General features: G+C 46.9%; 1 protein-coding gene across 15 annotated transcripts in view; it reads right to left on the reverse strand.

Moving 5' to 3' along the window:
• The window catches only part of CACNA1D (calcium voltage-gated channel subunit alpha1 D), a 316153-nt gene that overhangs the window by 261093 nt on the left and 31622 nt on the right, over window positions 1–23438 (reverse strand). For all 15 annotated transcript variants that reach the window (XM_069736711.1, XM_069736708.1, XM_069736714.1 and 12 more), the window contains exons 2-3: window positions 19584–19905; window positions 18580–18685 (exon numbers count right to left, since the gene is read on the reverse strand). In XM_069736711.1, coding sequence (XP_069592812.1) covers window positions 18580–18685; window positions 19584–19905 — 428 coding nt within the window. The remainder of the gene's footprint in view (window positions 1–18579; window positions 18686–19583; window positions 19906–23438) is intronic.

Consider the following 23438-nt stretch of genomic DNA (forward strand, 5'->3'; position numbering starts at 1 on the left):
TACACAGTCACCCTAGAAGGGAAATGCAAATCTGCAAATAACCAACACTCGGTTACTTAAGGCTCCTTGGCCCCAAGGCCAGATCTCTGAAAGGCCCCCAATGATCAAGAGTCTTTTTTGTTTTGGTCTTTTCATATGAGCCAAAAGGGAATTTTCAGAGCGCAGCTGCGACTGCCACATCTGCACCCACTATAGTTACACCCCTGCCAGCACAGGTTGTCCAGCCGGTGAGGATTCTCTAGTGCCGAAACAGCGGGCGAGTGACCGCAAGTATGTGATTTGCATTCATGCGGTCAGATGCCAACTAGACGTGCACAACCTCACTCAATGCAAGTGTATCGAGCAACGCTGGACTCGTCTAGTTGGAATGTGGATGGAAGTATGAAAATCATATACGGTACTTGCAGTCACCGCTCGCGGCACCGGAGAATCCTCACTGTGCGAAATGGGAGGACTCACAAGTCTGCAGTCAAATAAGAGCAACTGCAGACTTGTAGCCTAAATCCAGACCACTCCTTTAAAAGTCGGGTTGTCCAGAGATATATAACATTATGGATCGCTATAAAGAGAGCCATAGTGGTTGCGAATTTGCGAATCGATTTGCAGGACCAAGTCCATCAGCCACGTCAGTAATCTGTGGCCAACGAATGGGAGCAAGGGAACCGACTTTTACCTGACGGCATCCGCAGCTCTTCTTTAGATTAGCCAGTCTGGCCTGACCTCATCTAAGCGGTGTGACATTGCGCCAGGTCAGCTAGTCAAAGGAAGAGCCATTGATGCTGTCAGGTAAGAGGCCACTTTCCTCCTGTCATCCACGGATTGCGGCCGAACGTCTGAGACGTGCCAATCGATTTGAAAAAAAAATGTTCTTTACTCATCCTCCCCAGGTCCAGCACTAATGTCACGTTGACAGCGCTGCAGCCTATCAGTGAGCTTACAGGCTCTGATTGGCTTGTGCTATCAACTCGGCCAAAACCAATGACCTCGGTAATTCGCTTTAGCACTGCTGAGGTGACGTCAGCCTTGGAGACCTTAACAGACACCGGGAGAGGAAGCAGCGAGGGAGACTAACTGCTGGACCTGGGGAAGGTGAGTCAAGCGTAGTTACGTTTTTTAAGTCTGGCAGACAATAGTTTAACCAAACCAAAACGCTTTAAGGCCCCATACACATTAATTAATTAACAGCGGTCGGCCCAATGATTGTTCACCCATCTCCGTGACAAACAGCAATGTCCAACCATCACATTCTCGGACCGATCTGCCGCTTCTCCCGGCCAACGGCTTCTCCATGGATCAATTATACGCCATTCATTGCTCAAGTAATTATGAACTTCAATGTCGTTAGTTATTAGATAAGCCTCCAGCCCTTTTATAATGCTGAGATTGTAGCTGAAATTCCCACCTCTTGTTGTGGGGTAATCCTTAATGGACTGCTCTTAATGTAAAGAACCCTTCCTTATGCCGATATCTTTAATGGACTGCTCTTACTGTAAAGAACCCTTCCTTATACCGATATCTTTAATGGACTGGTCTTACTGTAAATAACCCTTCCCTATACCGATATCTTTAATGGACTGCTCTTACTGTAAAGAACTCTTCCTTATACCGATATCTTTAATGGACTGCTCTTACTGTAAAGAACCCTTCCTTATAGTGATATCCTCATGGAATGAATGTTCCTAGTCCTCAGTACACATCTTGGAATGAATAAATAATTTGATATTTCTCTGTGTTGACAACGCACAATCCCATTTATTAATCTAATATCTCACCTTACTACATCTTCCATATGGCATGGACAAACGTAAATCCAGTAATCGAGATGTGGTGTTATAAGGGGCTTTATAATAAGGTAACATTACATTTATAGAGGGGTCACAGCTCTTTATGTGTCTTTGCATCCACCTTCAAATCCTACTTGCTTTTGCAGCTGCTGCTTGACGCTGAGCACCAGAAAACCCAAGTTCTTCTGTTCCTCTTCTTGGAAGGACTGTACATGCGGTAATACGATTACCTTGGCCGGGGTGCATCACTTTACATTTTCTGCCATGATCTTTCCTTTGCCACCAGCTTATCAAGGACTTTCTTGAATATTTTACAATCCCGCTGAGTTTTGAGTATCCTCATGTACATCATTTTGCACGATCAGCAACAACTGATACTTTACTATCGTATCCAAGGTCGTTAATAAAAAGAATTGGGGCCAATGCGGATCCTTGGATTACCCCGACGAATTCTATTTATTACTATCGAAGGTTTCTGATTGGTGCCATTGGTGTCCACTATACGAGCGCAGATGTGCCCCCGGATTTCGACTATCTGTATATGCTGAGCACGTACCCACCGTATAGGCTCCGAGCAATACCAGCAGATCTGTGATAACGGCCCTATACGATGCTCATCACACATACGGCCGGGCTGGTCGTTGTCACACACTTACAGCCAGGCATCATCTGTCTTTACATAAGGACATGTGTCCCCGATGATGGACGCCGTGCCGTGCGCTGGATCTGTGTGTGCCGTGGCCTGTGAGTAAAGCGACATCCCTGCTGAATTTGAGCTGCGCAATGGTTACTCTCCAGATTTCCAGTCTTTCGTTGCTTTGCCAGACAGATGGAGAAGAGGATGTTTAAGCAGTGAACAGACACAATCTGGAATTTCACGGAGACCAGAAAAAAAAAAAAAAGATTTCACAGATTTGACTTTAGTTCATGTTACACAACTGAGCTACTTGTGCTGGCTGATTACAGAGGCCATTATCACCAATGGTGGCCGGCTACAAGGGCAATGGCAACATGGAGGCAGCAACACAGGGTCTCAATCTGTGTGTATGTGACTGCTTACACCATCTATACTGACATGTACTGCATGCACAGGTGCTGATCCTGCAGTGATGCTGCATGCACAGGTGCTGATCCTGCAGTGATGCTGCATGCACAGGTGCTGATCCTGCAGTAATGCTGCATGCACAGGTGCTGATCCTGCAGTAATGCTGCGTGCACAGGTGCTGATCCTGCAGTAATACTGCGTGCACAGGTGCTGATCCTGCAGTAATGCTGCGTGCACAGGTGCTGATCCTGCAGTAATGCTGCGTGCACAGGTGCTGATCCTGCAGTGATGCTGCATGCACAGGTGCTGATCCTGCAGTGATGCTGCATGCACAGGTGCTGATCCTGCAGTAATGCTGCGTGCACAGGTGCTGATCCTGCAGTAATGCTGCGTGCACAGGTGCTGATCCTGCAGTAATGCTGCGTGCACAGGTGCTGATCCTGCAGTAATACTGCATGCACAGGTGCTGATCCTGCAGTAATGCTACGTGCACGGGTGCTGATCCTGCAGTAATGCTGCGTGCACGGGTGCTGATCCTGCAGTAATACTGTGTGTACGGGTGCTGATCCTGCAGTAATGCTGTGTGCACAGGTGCTGATCCTGCAGTAATGCTGCATACACGGATGCTGATCCTGCAGTAATGCTGCATACACGGATGCTGATCCTGCAGTAATGCTGCGTGCACGGGTGCTGATCCTGCAGCAATGCTGTGTGTTCGGGGGCTGATCCTGCAGTAATGCTGCGTGCACAGGTGCTGATCCTGCAGTAATACTGCGTGCACAGGTGCTGATCCTGCAGTAATACTGCATGCACGGGTGCTGATCCTCCAGTAATGCTGCATGCACAGGTGCTGATCCTGCAGTAATGCTGCATGCACGGGTGCTGATCCTGCAGTAATGCTGCATGCACAGGTGCTGATCCTGCAGTAATGCTGCATGCACGGGTGCTGATCCTGCAGTAATGCTGCGTGCACGGGTGCTGATCCTGCAGCAATGCTGTGTGTTCGGGGGCTGATCCTGCAGTAATGCTGCGTGCACAGGTGCTGATCCTGCAGTAATACTGCATACACGGATGCTGATCCTGCAGTAATGCTGCATACACGGATGCTGATCCTGCAGTAATGCTGCATGCACGGATGCTGATCCTGCAGTAATGCTGCGTGCACGGGTGCTGATCCTGCAGCAATGCTGTGTGTTCGGGGGCTGATCCTGCAGTAATGCTGCGTGCACAGGTGCTGATCCTGCAGTAATACTGCGTGCACAGGTGCTGATCCTGCAGTAATGCTGCGTGCACAGGTGCTGATCCTGCAGTAATGCTGCGTGCACAGGTGCTGATCCTGCAGTAATGCTGCGTGCACAGGTGCTGATCCTGCAGTAATGCTGCGTGCACAGGTGCTGATCCTGCAGTAATGCTGTGTGCACGGGTGCTGATCCTGCAGTAATGCTGCATGCACGGGTGCTGATCCTGCAGCAATGTTGTGTGTTCGGGGGCTGATCCTGCAGTAATGCTACGTGCACGTGTGCTGATCCTGCAGTAATGCTGTATGCACGGGTGCTGATCCTGCAGTAATGCTGTGTGCACGGGTGCTGATCCTGCAGTAATGCTGCGTGCACGGGTGCTGATCCTGCAGTAATGCTGCGTGCACGGGTGCTGATCCTGCAGTAATGCTGCATGCACGGGTGCTGATCCTGCAGTAATGCTGCATGCACGGGTGCTGATCCTGCAGCAATGCTGTGTGTTCGGGGGCTGATCCTGCAGTAATGCTGCGTGCACAGGTGCTGATCCTGCAGTAATACTGCGTGCACAGGTGCTGATCCTGCAGTAATACTGCATGCACGGGTGCTGATCCTCCAGTAATGCTGCATGCACAGGTGCTGATCCTGCAGTAATGCTGCATGCACGGGTGCTGATCCTGCAGTAATGCTGCATGCACAGGTGCTGATCCTGCAGTAATGCTGCATGCACGGGTGCTGATCCTGCAGTAATGCTGCGTGCACGGGTGCTGATCCTGCAGCAATGCTGTGTGTTCGGGGGCTGATCCTGCAGTAATGCTGCGTGCACAGGTGCTGATCCTGCAGTAATACTGCATACACGGATGCTGATCCTGCAGTAATGCTGCATACACGGATGCTGATCCTGCAGTAATGCTGCATGCACGGATGCTGATCCTGCAGTAATGCTGCGTGCACGGGTGCTGATCCTGCAGCAATGCTGTGTGTTCGGGGGCTGATCCTGCAGTAATGCTGCGTGCACAGGTGCTGATCCTGCAGTAATACTGCGTGCACAGGTGCTGATCCTGCAGTAATGCTGCGTGCACAGGTGCTGATCCTGCAGTAATGCTGCGTGCACAGGTGCTGATCCTGCAGTAATGCTGCGTGCACAGGTGCTGATCCTGCAGTAATGCTGCGTGCACAGGTGCTGATCCTGCAGTAATGCTGTGTGCACGGGTGCTGATCCTGCAGTAATGCTGCATGCACGGGTGCTGATCCTGCAGCAATGTTGTGTGTTCGGGGGCTGATCCTGCAGTAATGCTACGTGCACGGGTGCTGATCCTGCAGTAATGCTGTATGCACGGGTGCTGATCCTGCAGTAATGCTGTGTGCACGGGTGCTGATCCTGCAGTAATGCTGCGTGCACGGGTGCTGATCCTGCAGTAATGCTGCGTGCACGGGTGCTGATCCTGCAGTAATGCTGCATGCACGGGTGCTGATCCTGCAGTAATGCTGCATGCACGGGTGCTGATCATGCAGTAATGCTGCATGCACGGGTGCTGATCCTGCCGTAATGCTGCATGCACGGGTGCTGAACCTGCAGTAATGCTGCATGCACGGGTGCTGATTCTCCAGTAATGCTGCATGCACAGGTGCTGATCCTGCAGTAATGCTGCATGCACGGGTGCTGATCCTGCAGTAATGCTGCATGCACAGGTGCTGATCCTGCAGTAATGCTGCATGCACGGGTGGTGAACCTGCAGTAATGTTGCATGCACGGGTGCTGATCCTCCAGTAATGCTGCATGCACGGGTGCTGATCCTGCAGTAATGCTGCATGCACGGGTGCTGATCCTGCAGTAATGCTGCATGCACAGGTGCTGATCCTGCAGTAATGCTGCATGCACGGGTGCTGAACCTGCAGTAATGCTACGTTCATAGCCACGCACTTAGGCCACAGACTCCCGTAGGTGTCATAGAGCCTTTTGCATTTGCACTCACATTATAATAAATACCCCCCCCCCCATGAGCAGATATTATTTCCAGTCTGCCCATTCCCACACATTGTAATAACCATAACATGCCTGTCCATTTGTATCCATATTCACGCACTGTGGGTTTTTTTGCGGTGAAAATAATTAATGATAAATTGAGGGAGTTTATCTAGCCATACTATAACACCTCCTTTATTGCCTTCTTTTATCATTTTGACTCTTTGTTAAGTCATTAAGGCTACGTTCACATTTGCGTTGTACGATGTTGCGTTGGAGACGCAACGCACAACGCAAACAAAAACGCAACAAAACGCACGCTAAAACGCAGCATTTTGCGACGCATGCGCCCTTTTTTGCCGAAATTTGGACGCAAAAAAAATGCAACTTGCTGCGTTTTCTGCGCCCCACGCTTGCGGCAAAAAAAACGCATGCGTCGCATAACGCAGCACAACGCATGTCCATGCGCCCCCCATGTTAAATATAGGGGCGCATGACGCATGTGTCGCCGTGGCTGCGCCCGACGCAACCGCGCAAAACGCTAATGTGAACGTAGCCTTACTTGAAGCTTAAGCCCAGTGAGCAATCCTTAAGCATGCTTTATTCTTAGGAACACTCCCTAGCAAGTTAATGGAAGAGCTGAATCCAGAGGGTAACTACCCCGGACTCCATACACAAGTCACTATCAAGCTAGCCACTCTCAATACTATAAATTCACATTGATGACAGGTCACAGGAAAAGGGGGAAATAAATATTTGGCGGATGAACCACTACCTTCTATAGGTAGAAAGTAGTAAGATGCAAAGTGAGTCACACAAATGCTAAATAAGCCCCAAGTAACGAAAGGGTGATACATGACAACGCCTGACACCCGGCTAACCTTGTGTCCTAATTCATTCACAGATAATCCTCGCCAAGTCCTAATCTTAGCAGCTTGTCTACCTGCGAACAATTAAATAAAGAAATCACATTACCCTAATACAGTCCCAAACAAATCAAATCTAACCCGTTCCTCCTTAATCAAAGCGCTCACTGCTCTAATAATAGCAGAGCAAAATCTTCTCCTTTGCCTCAACTTCACATTTTCCTTTGCATAATACGTTCAATTTCACAAAACTTAACACTTTATTTCACCAACTAATGATGAGAAAAAGTTAAGGTTTATATTTTAATTACTTCATTCACCATTAACAGAGTTGTTCTGCAGCACTCGGCAGCTGCCACTACATATTGCAGAGAGTTCAGCTCTTAAGTGTTTACATTGCCTGTTTGTTAGGCAATCCATGCATATGTTACGGCTGTCGAACAGCTGCAATACAAGCAGCCGCAGGAACTCAAACAGATTAACAGAGCTGTTCTGCAGCACTCGGCAGCTGCCACTACATATTGCAGAGAGTTCAGCTCTTAAGTGTTTACATTGCCTGTTTGTTAGGCAATCCATGCATATGTTACGGCTGTCGAACAGCTGCAATACAAGCAGCCGCGGGAACTCAAACAGATTAACAGAGCTGTTCTGCAGCACTCGGCAGCTGCCACTACATATTGCAGAGAGTTCAGCTCTTAAGTGTTTACATTGCCTGTTTGTTAGACAATCCCTCCATGCATTGCACCTGTTGAACAGCCACGAGACATGCAGCCACGCGCGGGAACTCTAACATATATTTTTCGAACACGCCGAAGGCACTGTTAGCACCCGAGCATGCTCAGATAACACCTTATCCCAGCACGTTCACGCATCATTACTGGCCCTACATACTACATACACATCGAATAATTGGCTGACTGCCATCTCTACTAACTCGCTCATACATAGGAGGACCCACCCGAGCGTTTGGCTGATATCTAGCCGTCCGATTCTCATGTCCCTCAAAATCTTTCGGGGGACAGTCAGGAGGCCTGCGTACAATGTAGACCCATCCCGGTCTTCTGAGTGTCACGGAGACCTTTTAGTTACCCCAAGTCAGTAGCGTTATTGTCGCTGATCAGATGCGGCCTTTCTTTCTGATAAACTCCATCACATTTACATTTTCTGATCTTTTTATGAAGCCACTTGCATTTTTTCTTCCTTTTGATATGCAAATACATTCCAGCCTCACCAGAAAGAAACCTAATAACTACCACGTCAGATCTAATCCCCTGCATCATAATAGGTTTGTATAAGGACAGACGGGAAAAAAATAAAATAATTCTATAAAAGCAAAAAAAAAAAAAATAAAATAAATAAAATCTGTCACTTTCTATATGGTAAAAACCAGACAGCAAAATACAAACCTGTCACATAAACTCACAGCAGTCACCGTCATTCATTTACAGCTCCCTTTGGCCCACGCTGTAATAACTATAGCCCGGTCACACAACCATGGGCCCGCATACAGCCAGCGATCGCACGGCCACGGCTGGTGTCACGGCTTTCTCACTGGCCCTGAGATGTGTCACAGGTGTGAGATTTGTGCTGCCGGTAAATGGCAATTATCACTTGTATCCCATCCTCAGCCCCAGACGGGGTCATAGCATCGGCCGTACTCATGTAGCACAAAAGGTATTCCGCCCGGGACGATTTGCCCCCAGAGGCAGGAGCCTATGATATACTGTATATATACGTGCCAAGATTATATGCCCAGAAAAATCTGCTGCAAATAACAATGTGTTGGCATCAATAATGCTCTGTAAAATACGTGTGGTTTTTATGCATTTTTTTCCCCCATTTATTAAAATGGGTGCCAAATTATATAAAAATATTGAAAGAATTGAGGTGCTTCACATATGAAGCTGCTTAAAATCTGAGGACGTACTAAAAAGGAAAAAAAAAAACACGTGCAAGAGAATTCAGAAATCTGAGCTGGGACAGTAAAATGCTGCTTTTTTATTTTTGGGAAAAATGTGATGTGTGAACATACCCCAATTCTATCGGAATGTCAAAGGAGGCTACCAGAAGTTGGGGAGACCTTCCAGACTCATGGAGGGGGTACAGAGAGAGTCCTCCTATTGTATGGAGGCACAAAAGAGGCATTATTATCTGGGGAAACAGAGGGAGTCCTATTTATTGTGTGGTGGCACAAAGGAGGCACTATTATGAGAAGAATTAGAATGTTCGCTACCATTGTGCAGAAGCACAGAGGGTACACTATTATTGTGTAGAGGCACAGAGGGATCACTATCATTGAGTAGAGGCCCAAAGGGGGCATAATTATTGTGTAGAGGCACAGAGGGGGAAGTATCATTGTGTAGAGGTACAGAGGGGGCACTATTATCGTGTAGAGGAAAAGAGAGATCACTATTATTGTGCAGAGGCACAGAGGGATCGCTATCATTGTGTAGACCAGAAAAAAGAAGTGTAAGCCGGTGGTGTATTTCACTTGTGCTGCTGATAACACGCAGGGCAGAGCTAAAATCCAAAAAGTTTAATATTACAGGTTTTAAAAAGTCAACGCGTTTCATGGTTCTACATGAGCTCTTCATCGGGACAAAAACCAAAAAAGCTTTTTGTGTAGAGACACAGAGGGGCAGATTTATTGTGTAGAGGTAAAGAAAGATCACTATTATTGTGTGGAGGCACAGAGGGATCACTTATTGTGTAGAGGCACAGAGGGGGCAGTATTATTGTGTAGAGGCACAGAGGGGGCAGTATTATTGTGTGGAGGCACAGAGGGGGCACTATAATTGTGTGGAGGCAGATATGTGCCTCTACACAGTAATACTGGCCCCTAGGGGGCATTATTATTGTATGGAAGCACAGGGAGGGCACTATTGTACAGAGGCACAGAGGGGGCAGTATTATTGTGTGAAGGCACATAGGAGGCACTATTATTGTATGGAAGCACAGAGAGGGCACTATTATTGTGTGGAGGCACAAAGGCTGCACTATTATTGTGTAGAGACACAAAGCAGGTACTATTATTGTGTAGAGGCACTATTATTGTGTAGAGGCACAGAGGGATCGCTACCATTGTGTAGAGGTACAGAGAGGGCACTATTATTGTGTAGAGGCAAAGAAACAGTACTATTGTTATCTAAAGATACAGAAAGGGCAGGGCACAATTATTACATGGAGGCACACTAGGTACACTGTTACTATAAAGTCTATTTATTTTGATATTCCATGTCAGAACAGCAGTACAATCCTTACTGAAAGTTCAAACTCATTCTCCGCCCACTCAGTGTCCCTCCTCCCTGCTGCTGTTGGTATCTCACACTACTCAGTACAAGCTGCAGCTGTCAGTCATGCTTGGTGGGGGAAGACTGAATACGCTCGGACTCGTGACCTCGGACTCATGAGCTATTTCATACTCTAGCTTTACTCATAAAACGCTCATCTTAATTTCAGGGTAAGGCAGGCATTCCGACATAGATTTCCAAAGTAAGAATACCAGCCTCATCAAATCTAAGATCTATTTAATAATTTATTTTGCATGGTGAAATCTAGTGAAAAATCCCTTTTTAAGGGGATTCCGTCTGGGGTTTAAAAACTGCCCGGTGATCTGGTGGTCTCTACCAAACCGGCAGTCAGGTGACTGATGGAAGGGATATCTTCACTTCCGGACTCAGCAGAGACCAGTGGAGCAGAGGCAGTTTTGGTTACTGATTAAGGTTTCTTTAATTTATAAAATCTCTAAATATATTTAGGTCTGGCCTAGAGTCTGATGTAAATATAGGTGTCTGATTTAAGGTCTGGCATTAGATCTTGTAGGTCTGCACATTTTAGCGGTGTCCTTTTACATAAGCCCCACCACTAGAAGAGACGCTCCAGTTACGGCACAACCCTTTGCCGGAGTATCGTGTGGTGATGGGCTCCACCAGGTTGACCTCTCTGCTACTTACGGGTGAATTGGCAATTACACCGGTGTATTAATTAGGAATAATGTGCCGTCTCCTTCTTCAGTGGCGACTGACTCTACAAACATTAAATCTGCTAAAAACAAAAAGCAGATGGTGTGGTGATATTAGCGATGACTGGTAGAAAACTAACACTCATTCATCAGAAGCACCTGTCCACACAATCTCGGAAAATGTAGGAGTAACTGGAATTACCCCCAATATCAGACATCCCCACCCCCGTATCACATATAGGAGCCCAAAAAATTGGGACATAAAATCTGTCTTGACGCTGATCACAGGAAATATGCTGATCATGGACTCTGATTTTCTTCCAGACTAATATTCTTCCTATGATATTGGACCAGTGGCCTTAGTAACCTATAAGGTCCGATTGTATGGTCTTTACTTGATCCGGTTAGTGGAGCCTACTGAAGTATAGTGGCTTCACGGAGACCTACTGGGCGCTCCTTTGGCCTATGTCAGGGTTATGGACCCCTTTGGATACGTTTAAGCCTCATTCAGAGGTCCATGAAGCATGGTCCATATGCGACCATGATGTAAGGACCGACCACGGGTCTCCTGATGCGAACTTGATAGCCCGTTTGGCTTATAGGAGGCTGTTGAGTTCTGGCCGGGAAACTTGTGGCCAGTTGGTACTTCAAGATGCATACAAAGCCAATGTTTTGAGGACCTCTGAACGAGGCTTTAGTGGGTACACCGGGAGCTTTTTCTTTGGACTTGGGTGGCAGCCAAACTGGGGCATTAATCACTTTTGCAACTGGCATCTTTGGTGTGTCTTTAGTGTTCACTAAGCCTTGAGAAGTCATGACGTCAAGCAAGGTCTAGTCAATAAGCATCACGCAACGTCGTGACATCTCTAGACCTGGCTAAACCTACAGGTGGCCAGGGTGTAGGACAGAGGATGCCAGTCACAAAAGTGAAGACTTTCCTGGCCCGGCTGTCATGGAGGTCCACATTGCATACCAGAGCCAGACCACATGTTTCTGCTGAACTTTACACTGATGAGGGGCAAACACCCTGAAACAGAAGTCTGTAGATGAGTTCCTGAATCTACATTCATTCATGCTCACATTGCAATGGTCATTAAAGGAGTTCTTCCCATCAGTGGTACAGCGAGATCGTTTCTTTGGGAGATAATTTGCATACTTTTCTCCCATGGAGCATTGCCTAGTATTGAAAGATAGGAGACAAAAAAAGCGCAAATAGGGTCTTATCCCCAGGATTGTTTCTGATCAATTGTGAGAACTGCTCACCTGGTAGTACACAGTACAAGCGTGTAGTTTGTCAGCTGCTGCAGATCCACAGGTCGGCGTTGCGACCCCTCAGAACCGTTATAATAGATGAAATGTGGATTACATCCGCGCTGCTGCGACAAATAATAGATCCAGATATACTTGTAAGGTGTTCGGGTGGTTTATTCAACGCGTTTCGAAGCTCATGGCTTCTTCTTTAGGAAGTTTCCTTTATCTTTGTGTGGAAACTTCCTGAAGAAGAAGTCATGAGCTTCGAAACGCGTTGAATAAACCACCCAAACACCTTACAAGTATATCTGGATCTATTATTTGTCGCAGCAGCGCGGATGTAATCCACATTTCATCTATTATAACGATAGAGCATTGCCTGTAAGACTCCATACTCACTCTCAGAGAAGAACCTGTACTTTATGCTCTGACTTAAGACTTGATTGCTTTAAGACTTGGGGCAAGAAAAGTATAGACCACCCCCAAGGTCCTCGGAGGCCAACAGAAATAGGCGGTACAGGAGGGTTATCGGGATTTACGTTATTTATATGAGAAATGCAATTACGGTAGATATGAATTACAAAGAACAATCATGTATGGAGGGTAGGTATACGGTATATACTCCCACCCACCACCATTTCAGAAGTCTAGTCAATTCCCAGTGATTTCTACGAGTTAGACAAAAATTGCACAAATAATACATTAAAGAAATACATTAAAACACATAAAAGTAGTTGGAACATTAATGTAAAGTGCGGACAACAAGAAGCAAACGCAGGAGCCAAGAAGATCAGCGTGCGGTTAGTATGTGCCAGGAGCGGAGCCAAGAATCCCCCTACCCGGGGCAGTGACCTGAGCCTTTGCCGTGGGTGACGCAAACCTTAGCTACAACATCAGTCGGAGGGGGGGGGGCACGCTGCCAGTGGATTGATGGCTTACCAAAAAAAAATCACCAGTATACACTCACAATCATCCTATTTGCCAATTACAGCCCGCGAGGTGCCAGCGTCCGCCCAGTTGATTTTAAAATCACAGCTGTATCCAGTCATCCATAGCTGTATTTACTAATACGTGCCACTCTCGGGCCAGCCCCCTCCGTACCAACTAGAGTGCACGGTGAAACGGCTGGCGCTCTAGTTACTCGCTAAACAAAAACTGGGGATTTAGGGCCAAACAAGAGATTGTCATACAAGTCAATAAACTCTGATGGATTAAATCTGATGGACATCTCTTCCGATTATCTGGAAACGTCTCTGACCTGTCCGTGGATGCAACAAGTAGTCGTGCGTAGTGGTCAATAATGTGTTGCCAGCGCCTGGGGTGAGGCAAGTATCTAACTTTGAGCCCCTTCCACCAGTCCAGTACTGAACCCCTTGTAGCCCAAGCGCATGTATTGTATTTAAAAGGGAATCTGCTGAAAGCACCTGATTTAGGGACAGAAACATTAAATTCCAGTGATGTGTCAGTTACTGGGCTGTGTGGAATGTTTAAAAAACAAAACAGTGTTTTATCAGCAGGAGATTATCACTACAGGATTAGGTGACGCCTGCCTTCTAGTCAACTGATCTGCATGACCCCGCCCCCAACCACTGATTGGCAGCTTTGTGCCAATATACAGTGAAACCTTCCAATCAGTGGTGTGGGCGGGGTTATACAGAGCTCAGTATTCCGAGCTCTGCTAGATCAGCAGCTGAGAACACTGTGATTGTATCACAACTCCTGCAGCTAGTAAACTAAGTGATACATGGCTGTGTTAAGGCTCTCAGCCCCTGCTGCATTCAGATGAGGGAGCAAAAATCTGGTGACAGATTTATCTTACAGAAAATATTGATGTCTTTATAGTTTGCTCCTTTTTCTCTCTATTATTTTCTTTTCATAAAATTAATAAAATAAAGAGTTCTGTATTGCCATTTTCTTTTTAAATGTTATCATTTATTTGTTTGTTATATAACTATTTTTTTACCCTAGCTCTATAGTTAGAAATATTGGGTAAATAAAATAAAATTTATCATAATGGCAGATTTTTTTTTTAATTTTTTTTTTAAATATGGACACTTTTTTAACTTTGGAGCTGCTCTCGACAAGTAAGAGCAGAGGCAGAGCGCAGCGGGAGAGCCCAGAGCGCGGCGGGAGAGCACAGAGCGCAGCGGGAGAGCACAGAGCGCGGCGGGAGAGCACAGAGCGCGGCGGGAGAGCACGGCAGGAGAGCACGGAGCGCGGCGGGAGAGCACGGAGCCCAGCGGGAGAGCAAGGAGCACAGTGGGAGCACAGAGCGCAGCGGGAGAGCACGTAGCGCAGCGGGAGAGCACGTAGCGCAGCGGGAGAGCACGGAGCGCAGCGGGAGAGCACGGAGCCCAGCGGGAGAGCACGGAGCCCAGCGGGAGAGCACGGAGCACAGCGGGAGAACACGGAGTGCAACGGGAGAGCACGGAGCGCAGCGGGAGAGCACGGAGTGCAACGGGAGAGCACGGAACCCAGCGGGAGAGCACGGAGTGCAACGGGAGAGCAAGGAGCGCAGCGGGAGAGCAAGGAGCGCAGCGGGAGAGCACGTAGCGCAGCGGGAGAGCACGTAGCGCAGCGGGAGAGCACAGAGCGCAGCGGGAGAGCACAGAGCGCAGCGGGAGAGCACAGAGCGCAGCGGGAGAGCACGTAGCGCAGCGGGAGAGCACGTAGCGCAGCGGGAGAGCACGGAGCCCAGCGGGAGAGCACGGAGCACAGCGGGAGAACACGGAGTGCAACGGGAGAGCACGGAGCGCAGCGGGAGAGCACGGAGTGCAACGGGAGAGCACGGAACACAGCGGGAGAGCACGGAGTGCAACGGGAGAGCAAGGAGCGCAGCGGGAGAGCAAGGAGCGCAGCGGGAGAGCACGTAGCGCAGCGGGAGAGCACGTAGCGCAGCGGGAGAGCACGTAGCGCAGCGGGAGAGCACGGAGCCCAGCGGGAGAGCACGGAGCCCAGCGGGAGAGCACGGAGCACAGCGGGAGAACACGGAGTGCAACGGGAGAGCACGGAGCGCAGCGGGAGAGCACGGAGTGCAACGGGAGAGCACGGAACACAGCGGGAGAGCACGGAGTGCAGCGGGAGAGCACGGAGCGCAGCGGGAGAGCAAGGAGCGCAGCGGGAGAGCAAGGAGCGCAGCAGGAGAGCACGGTGCGCTGCACATGATTCATTAGCTGCTCATCCTCTCATCTCAGTTGATGTTATGTGCAGAGCGCAGCAGTCGAAATGATTTTAATCGTGAAAAGACCACCTCTTCCTTAAGGGTCCGAAGGGGGGTTGTCTGTCCCCTTGGTATATACGCCCTCTCTGATTCCCACTGAATCTTCAACCCTTGGAATTCAGGATTCGTGATGAAAAGGCCAACGAGCCAAGTGACCCCCTGAGCCGAACTGTGCCTTGTAGGAATCCATTATAGGGGGATCGGAGGGAGCTGTGCCCCCATGATGAAGTTTCTTTGTATGCAGGAGTCTACACACTCCATCATGGGAAGTCAATGACTTAAGCCCACCGCAGGAATCCACTTATACGGCGGACGACGAGTGCATTGCTTTACATAACAGGACCGAACAAGCCAACATTTCATTAGGACAAATAGACCGCACTGGAAAATGCTGAGAACGTGCGTAAAAAAAGAAGAAATAATCCCGCTGCCTGAAACAGGCAAATGTCACATATCAAAAGCTAAGACGTGACCTGCACCTTCTGTAGTAGACTGACCCAGATGTGAGTTTTTTTGCAAAATTACAATACAAAAGGAGAACATGTACCGGAACAATCAGATTAAAGGGAGTCAGCCACCTCCAAACACAATATAAACTAAGCACAATGTTACACTGGGGAAAATAAGCATTTGATACGCTGCCAATTTTGCAAGTTTTCTCTCCTATAAAGAATGGAGAGGTCTGTAATATTGTAGATACACTTCACCTGTGAGAGACAAAACCTGAGAATAAAAATCAGAAAATCACATTGTATGATTTTTACATAATTAAATTGCATTTTATTGCATGAAATAAGTATTTGATCACCGACCAACCAGCAAGAATTCTGGCTCTCATAAACCTGTTAGTTTTTCTGTAAGAAGCCTCCTACTCTGCTTATTACCTGCATTAATTGCTCCTGTTTGAACTCGTTACCTGTATAAAAGACTCCTGTCCACACAATCAATCACACTCCAAACTCTCCACCATGGCCAAGACCAAAGAGCTGAGTAAGAACACCAGGGACAAAATTGTAGACCTACACAGGGCTGTGATGGGTTATAGCACAATAGACAAGCAGCTTGGTGATAAGTTACCGCTAGGAACACACTACGCCATCATGGATTAAAATCCTGCAAGTCACGCAAGGTCCCCTGCTCACTCCAGCACATGTCCAGGCCAGTTTGAAGATAGCCAATGGCCATCTGGATGATCCAGAAGAGGCATGGGAGAAGGTCATGTGGTCAGATGAGACCAAAATAGAACTTTTTGGTATCAACTCCACTCGCTGTGTTTGGAGGAAGAAGAAGGATGAGTACAACCCCAAGAACATCGCCCCAACCGTGAAGCATGGTGGGAGAAACATCATACCTTGGGGGTGCTTTTCTGCAAAGGGGACAGGACACTGCATCATACTGAAGGGAGGATGGATGGGGTCACGTATCGCAAGATTTTGGCCAACAACCTCCTTCCCTCAGTAAGAGCATTGAAGATGGGTCGTGGCTCGGTCTTCCTGCATGACAATGACCACAAACACACAGCCAGGGCAACCAAGGAGTGACTCCGTAAGAAGGATTTCAAGGTCCTGGAGTGGTCAAGCCAGCCCCCAGACCTGAACCCTACGGAAAACCTTTGGAGGGAGCAGAAACTCGATGTTGCCCAGCGACAGCCCAGAAACCTGAAAGATCTGGAGAAGATTTGTATGGAGTAGGGGGCCAAAATCCCTGCTGCAGTTTGTGCAAACCTGGTCAAGAACTACAGGAAACGTCTGACCTCTGTAATTGCAAACAAAGGCTTCTGGACCAAATACCAAAAGTTCTGTTTTCTATTGTATCAAATATTTATATTTCATGCAATAAAATGCAAATTAATTATTTAAAATCATACAATGTGATTTTCTGTTTTTTTTTATCTTAGCTTCTGTCTCTTACAGTTGAAGTATACCTACTATAAAAAGTACAGACCTCTCCATTCTTTGTAGGAGGGAAAACTTGCAAAATCGGCAGAGTATCAAATACTTATTTTCTCCCCTGTATATAGGGGAGTTAGCCCCTCCCCAGACAAAACAAACCTTTCCTGTATAAATCTGCCCCTTTCCGATATCCTTCGCTTCTGCCCCCTGAATCTGGATACCAAATGTTGCCAAATGCACCATAGGGTGCACGCGGTGTGATAAATTTGATGACTCCTACCAAGACTGGTCACTTTCCTCCTCCTTACACCGTTTCTTGGCATGTCATTATGAGTTTTGGGCATTTTACGCCTACCTTCAGTTGCATTAAAGCCTTCTCAAAACGGCAAGGATAAAAAAAAAAGTCTAAATTCCATAGTAGAATTTCTGCAAGATATTTTTTGGAGCCAGAACTTGGGCTCGTCTCTGGGCCCTCGATTCATTCAGGCCATCATTTTGCACACCAGTCTGAAAGCTCGCTAGAAACTATTGGTATTGATTTTGATTAGAGGGTTAGGGTTAGATTTGGCGTAAAAATGCCAAAAGCTGCAAAACTAATGGCCAACCCTTACGAGTTCTGCAGGTCTAGCTGTCCATCTACTGTATGTACGTATAGCACATTTCGAGTACAGGCCATGATATACAGACTGGCCGAGGGTCTCCTGTCGAACTCGGGACGGTCCGTGCATCTTGGTCCATACTCAGACCGTTGTAAACAGAAGTCTGGATTCTGGTTAATTAGTATGGGGGAGTTCCAACATTTTCTATAGGCCATGAAAAAAAGGATTTTAACATGCCCAGTCTTTTTTAATTCAGGGAAGATAAGCCGATGCCTGATCTTGCATGTGTGGGAGCAGGTGTTCAGTATATGACCAGCTTAACATATATGAAAATACCACTTTTTTTCACGATCAGCATTGATACTATTGAGTGCGTCAACATACGAAGCCCAGACGAGGAGCCACACGACAGCGATAATCTAATCACTGTACACACAGCGCCCTCCATATACTGTTTACATCCGGCTCTTCGTCATACGGACCTTCGCTTGAGACATCGCAGAGCCTGACTGTTTATCAGCCCTCGTAACATCCTCCACAAATCTAATTCACAAGTGCCCATCCGCCCGGCTCGCTCATCAAACAAGCTGCACATGGACAGGAGGCGATTTGAGCCATTTTGCCAGGAAATCTGCAATATTTTCAACCACCATCTAAAAAAATCCAGCTTCCTCCGTGACGCAATCTTCCATTGACATTTAGTAATATACAAAATAGACGGAAAAAAAAAAAAGAGAAGAAAAACACCGGAAGCTCTTACCAGGTTGTGGTTGGTGGAGTTGGAATCGTCATCGGGAAATGGGATGTAAACAGCTAAGGCCACACAATTGGCAAAAATCGCCACTAATATAAATATGTCAAATGGTCTGAAGACAAAGGTTAAGGTTACAACACGGCTAAAGCAGGGGGGTCCGGTTCGGAAAACTTATTTTCACATTCTGTTAAGTTAAAGTGATAGAACAGTACTGACTAGAGTTGGTACCGATTGGTTTTCAGGACCCGGTTGGGCGTCCATGTTGTTGGATCGAAGCCCGGAGAACCACCTCCTCCTTTCTTCTGATTAGCCGGACTGGCTCGACGTGTTGCAGCAATAGTGATGTTGCGCCAGACCGGCTAATCAAAAGGAAGAGCCGTGGATTTCGGGAGGTAGGAGGAGGTCTCAGCGCACCCGTCCTGGCTGCTACATCGGGTCCTACGAATCGATTCGCACCAACTCTAATTCTATGATATTGATGACCTATCCATGTGAAAGGTCACCAGTTTCAGATCGGCGGGTGTCCGACCCACACAGTGCACATCGTTTTGATCCTCAAATACAAGCAATTAAGCAAAACCAAAAAATTTTCCCTAAAACTGAACGACCCCTGATAATGTCCTTAAACGGGTTGTCTAACACTATTAGATCTAGCGCCGTCTCCATCAGCTCCGTAAGTGGTGAAAGCTCCAGCACCACTGCAGCCTGTAATCGGCTGCAGCGGTCAGGTAACTAGAAGAGCGTGTCATTGGATAAAGATGTGATGATGCGCTCTTCTACTCTCCTGACCACTGCAGAAGTGCTGAGACTTCCCAACTGGGCAGACACCACTTCCGGAGCTAGCGTGGACCTTCGGAGCCTCCTGCGATGGATCCTTGGGGAAAGCTCGAAGGTGACCATATCTCGTTTCTTATTTTTAATCAATCCATGGCTAAGAAAAAGAATACATTTTACAGTCGGACAACCCTTTTAAAAAGGGAATATTTCACCAAGAAGCACATGAAGGATACTTCCATTCTACGATACTGATACAGGCTCTGCGGATTGGGTTATTGAGAGACAGGCAGAAAAGGGCACGGGCTGGTCTGTTGTTGGTTGAGCTTCCACCTTGTTTCTTGCTCTTCGCATACTGCTGACGTTTTTTCTGGGACAGGGATCCAACCGGCAGGGGCTCGGTGGTGCTCATGTTCTGGGCAGCCTTGGCCTGTCGGGCCGCATCGATCGCAGCTTGCCAAGATAGGACGGTCTGCTTGGACGGCGCTGCGCTCTTGGACTGGAGACTTGACCCGTCGACAGCAAGTGGCGGTTGCTTGCTACTTGCATAGTTCGGCCCTGTGAACCAAGAGGACATGTTAGGATTTTTCGATAGACACACAGGACGTATAGCACAGATTGGCTTTATTAAAGGGCGCCATTACCCTGTACACAATAGAGATGGCCAGAAAATGCAACAATTCCCGGTAACATCAAGTATGAATGGCGGACAGCTTTTCCAAATGCTGTCAGAAATGGCTACTATAAAGCACTAAATAGAAGATTTTATCATTGAAATCAGTCTCCCAGAATAAAACACTAGATATCGGTAATGCCGAAGCAAAAAAAAAAAAGCAATGGAGGGGGCCTGGAATGGTAAAGGCGTATGGTAAAGGAATATTTCGGGTGCCACAAAGACCTTTTAAACAAGCACCACCAATAGTTGGCAATTATTTTATGTAATAATTGTACCAAAGTAAGTGGAATCCCAAGGACGACAGATCATTAAGGTGGAAACAAACAAAAGGAAAGGGTATAAAAAAAAGTAAGCACCATGATAGTTATTTTTTTCTTTTTTAATGCCAACCTTTAAGGCCCAATTATTTGGGCCGATAAATAAGTGTTGGTAAAAAGCCACTTCTCTGGTAATCACCCCGACTGAACAAGTTGGCATACAGCTTTCAAATAAACAAAATACTTGGAAGTTGGGTGCCATAATTTTTGAGCAGGCTTAAAAATTATCATTATTAGCAGCACATCATCTTGTGTAAACAACAAGACACGTCCTGTGGACAGCAGTGACATTCTATGTGCACAGAATGGTCATGTTGCTTAGAAGTGTGACCGGCCATGTAATCAATCAGCATTTGTTTAAAGGGGTTCTCCAAGCATGTAATAAAAATGCCTGTCATGTAATTCACATGTCAACCCATCTTAGTTATGTAAGAGAACAGGCTGTTGTATGATGAAAAAAAAGCTCCAGAGATCTGTGTCTCAACTGACTGAAGAACTGTATCGTAAGCACAAGTACCGGTGAGCTGCCGAAGAAAGGTTGATACCGGAGATTAAATAAATGTTTTCGGCTGACTGGCTACGCGAGGAGGACTGAGGCTGGAGAAAAAATCCTTTGTGCGCAGTCAGCTAATGAGAAGATTTATTTCAGTCGTATCACAGCCCTTCTCTTCAGCTCACTGAGATACATGTGCTTATGATACAGCTCCTCTGTCAGTTGAGACACAGGTCTCGGGAGCTGTGTGTCTTCATCCTGACACGTGACAAGGATGGGCTACCATCTGAATTACGGTAAGTAACAGGGACTATTTTATTACAGTTTTGAAGAACTCCTTAAACGGGTGAGATTGTAAACCCAGCTTTATAATGTCCAGATGTAGCAGATTTTTGGTGCAGATTCCAGGCTACAAATGCTTAACATAGAAGTCCAAAAAACGGCACTAGGTCTACCATGCCAGGTATTTTTACCTGAAATTTCACCGTTTGCTGTCAAATCAGCTGTGCATCCACATGGGCAAATAACAAGAGAGAACTGATCTCAACGTTAGTCCCAACAAGACAATCTTATAGAACCAAAGGTAACCCAACTCATCCATAGGTGGTAAAAGCTAGAGCTGGAAAATAGCTTTCAACCATGATTTTAAAGAACAAAGCAATGACATCCTACCATAGTATACAGGTCTGGGGAACTAGGGTACTACAGAATAAAGAGGTACACATGGGATCAAAGGTGTGATCAAAGACTCTTCATTCATCAAAGGTATAGAAGATACGTCAGTATAAAACATTCCTATGAGAAACCCCAACGAAAACCAAAAACCTGCAACATTTATCAGATGATAAGGAGATACATTCTCAATATTTCCTGAAAGATTCATACTTAAATTTCTCAGAAAAATCAAAGATCTGGGGTCCTTGTCTCCTCCGATACACAGGTATGTGCTTAGCTCAGGAGACTACGTACAAGGCAGGCTGTGGGCCACAAGTCATCCATAATGGATCAGTCCTCTCGCATAACCATGGATTCCCCACCTCTCGTCACTCACAAGATGTGAACATAGCAAGATGGTAATATCAGATAAATAGGATATCTGTCATGTTGGACTCTGGAGTGGGACCTAAAGGCTTGATCTCCTGGAGAAGCGAGTTTTCTCATTGATAACATGTAATAGGCTCCGGATCTGGGGTTCCTTCTCTCGTTGTGGAGACTTAGACAAGGCAATGCTTCCTGGGAAAAATATATGCAGATTAGCTCTCCTCTAGGTGAAAGAGAACGGTCTCTCTAGTGCCACCTATTGGGTAGCCGCCCCAAAAATCATCATACAGCTACCGTATGTCTCTCTGCTCGGACTCTGTGCTCAAAGTGAAAGCGGAGCCGATCTGCAGGGATCTGTCGGCTGGCGGGCACCCCAAGAGAAGCAGAGCCCCCCAGACCAACATCAAAGGTCAATTATGAAATAGCTAACAGTTTCCTACTTCACAGAATCCCGAAACACCGGTCTACAGATGGGACGTTGACTTATATGCAGCACTGAGAAGTCAGAGTCATGGAGTCGGAGCCCATTTTGGTGGAGTCGGAGTCATGGAAATTGAGGAGTCGGAGGTTTGGCTTACCGACTGCACAGCCCTGCTTATACGGTGGTTACCTTCAGCTAGTAGCACTGGTCAGATGGCTTTCTTCACCTGGAGAACTAATGTACATCTACTATTGGAGTAATTAAAGTAAAGAGCCCATTTACTTTGCCCGATAGCGATAGCTAATCCACCGCCAATCACCTACATGCAGGCTGTTTGACGGTCATATAATGGCCCATTTACATATACCAACCGCACTACCATGCCTGCATATGGTAACACAATCCAGATGTCTGCGTAGAACACAATGTTCTCGGCAGCACATATGCTGTTTACACAGGACTATGTGCTGACGCGAATGATTATTTTTAAGCATATGTGCACACGTAGGTTGGATCTCTGCGGATTTTTCCGCACCTGCTTTTGTAAATCCGCAGGTAAACCGCACTGCGGATTATCTGCGGATTTACCGCGGTTTTTGTGCAGATTCCACCTGGGGATTCCTAATATGGAGCAGGTGTAAACCACTGTGGAATCCGCACAAAGAACTGACATGCTTCGGAATAAACAACGCTACATCTCCGTGCGTTTTTTTCTGCAGCATGTGCACTGCGGATTTTGCTTTCCATAGGTTTACATGGTACTGTAAACTCATGGAAAACAGCTGCGAGTCCGCAGCAAAATCCGCAGCGTGTGCCTAAAGCCTGCTTAAATATCGGTTCACCCAACGAAGGAGCATTCTGTAAAAAGGGCCCTTAGGGAGAAAGTATGGAGAGTCGCACCCAGGCCCACTGCAATAATTGAAGCAGGGCCCTAATCTTATTATAAACAATAGCATCCTCTTAAAAGGCTATTCGTAAAAAAAAAATCAAGTTGTCTCCTATCCAGTGGTTGGACCTCCAAAGATCAAAAAAAGTCATCCCCTAACCTAAACATTTTTTGGAAATAATCCTATAGGTGACAGAGGAATCTTTGGGACTGCTCGTGCACCAGGGTTCACCATACACAACACTGCTCATTGGCAA

Source organism: Ranitomeya imitator, chromosome 8, assembly GCF_032444005.1.
Source record: "Ranitomeya imitator isolate aRanImi1 chromosome 8, aRanImi1.pri, whole genome shotgun sequence".
NCBI classification, from domain to species: Eukaryota; Metazoa; Chordata; class Amphibia; order Anura; family Dendrobatidae; genus Ranitomeya; species Ranitomeya imitator.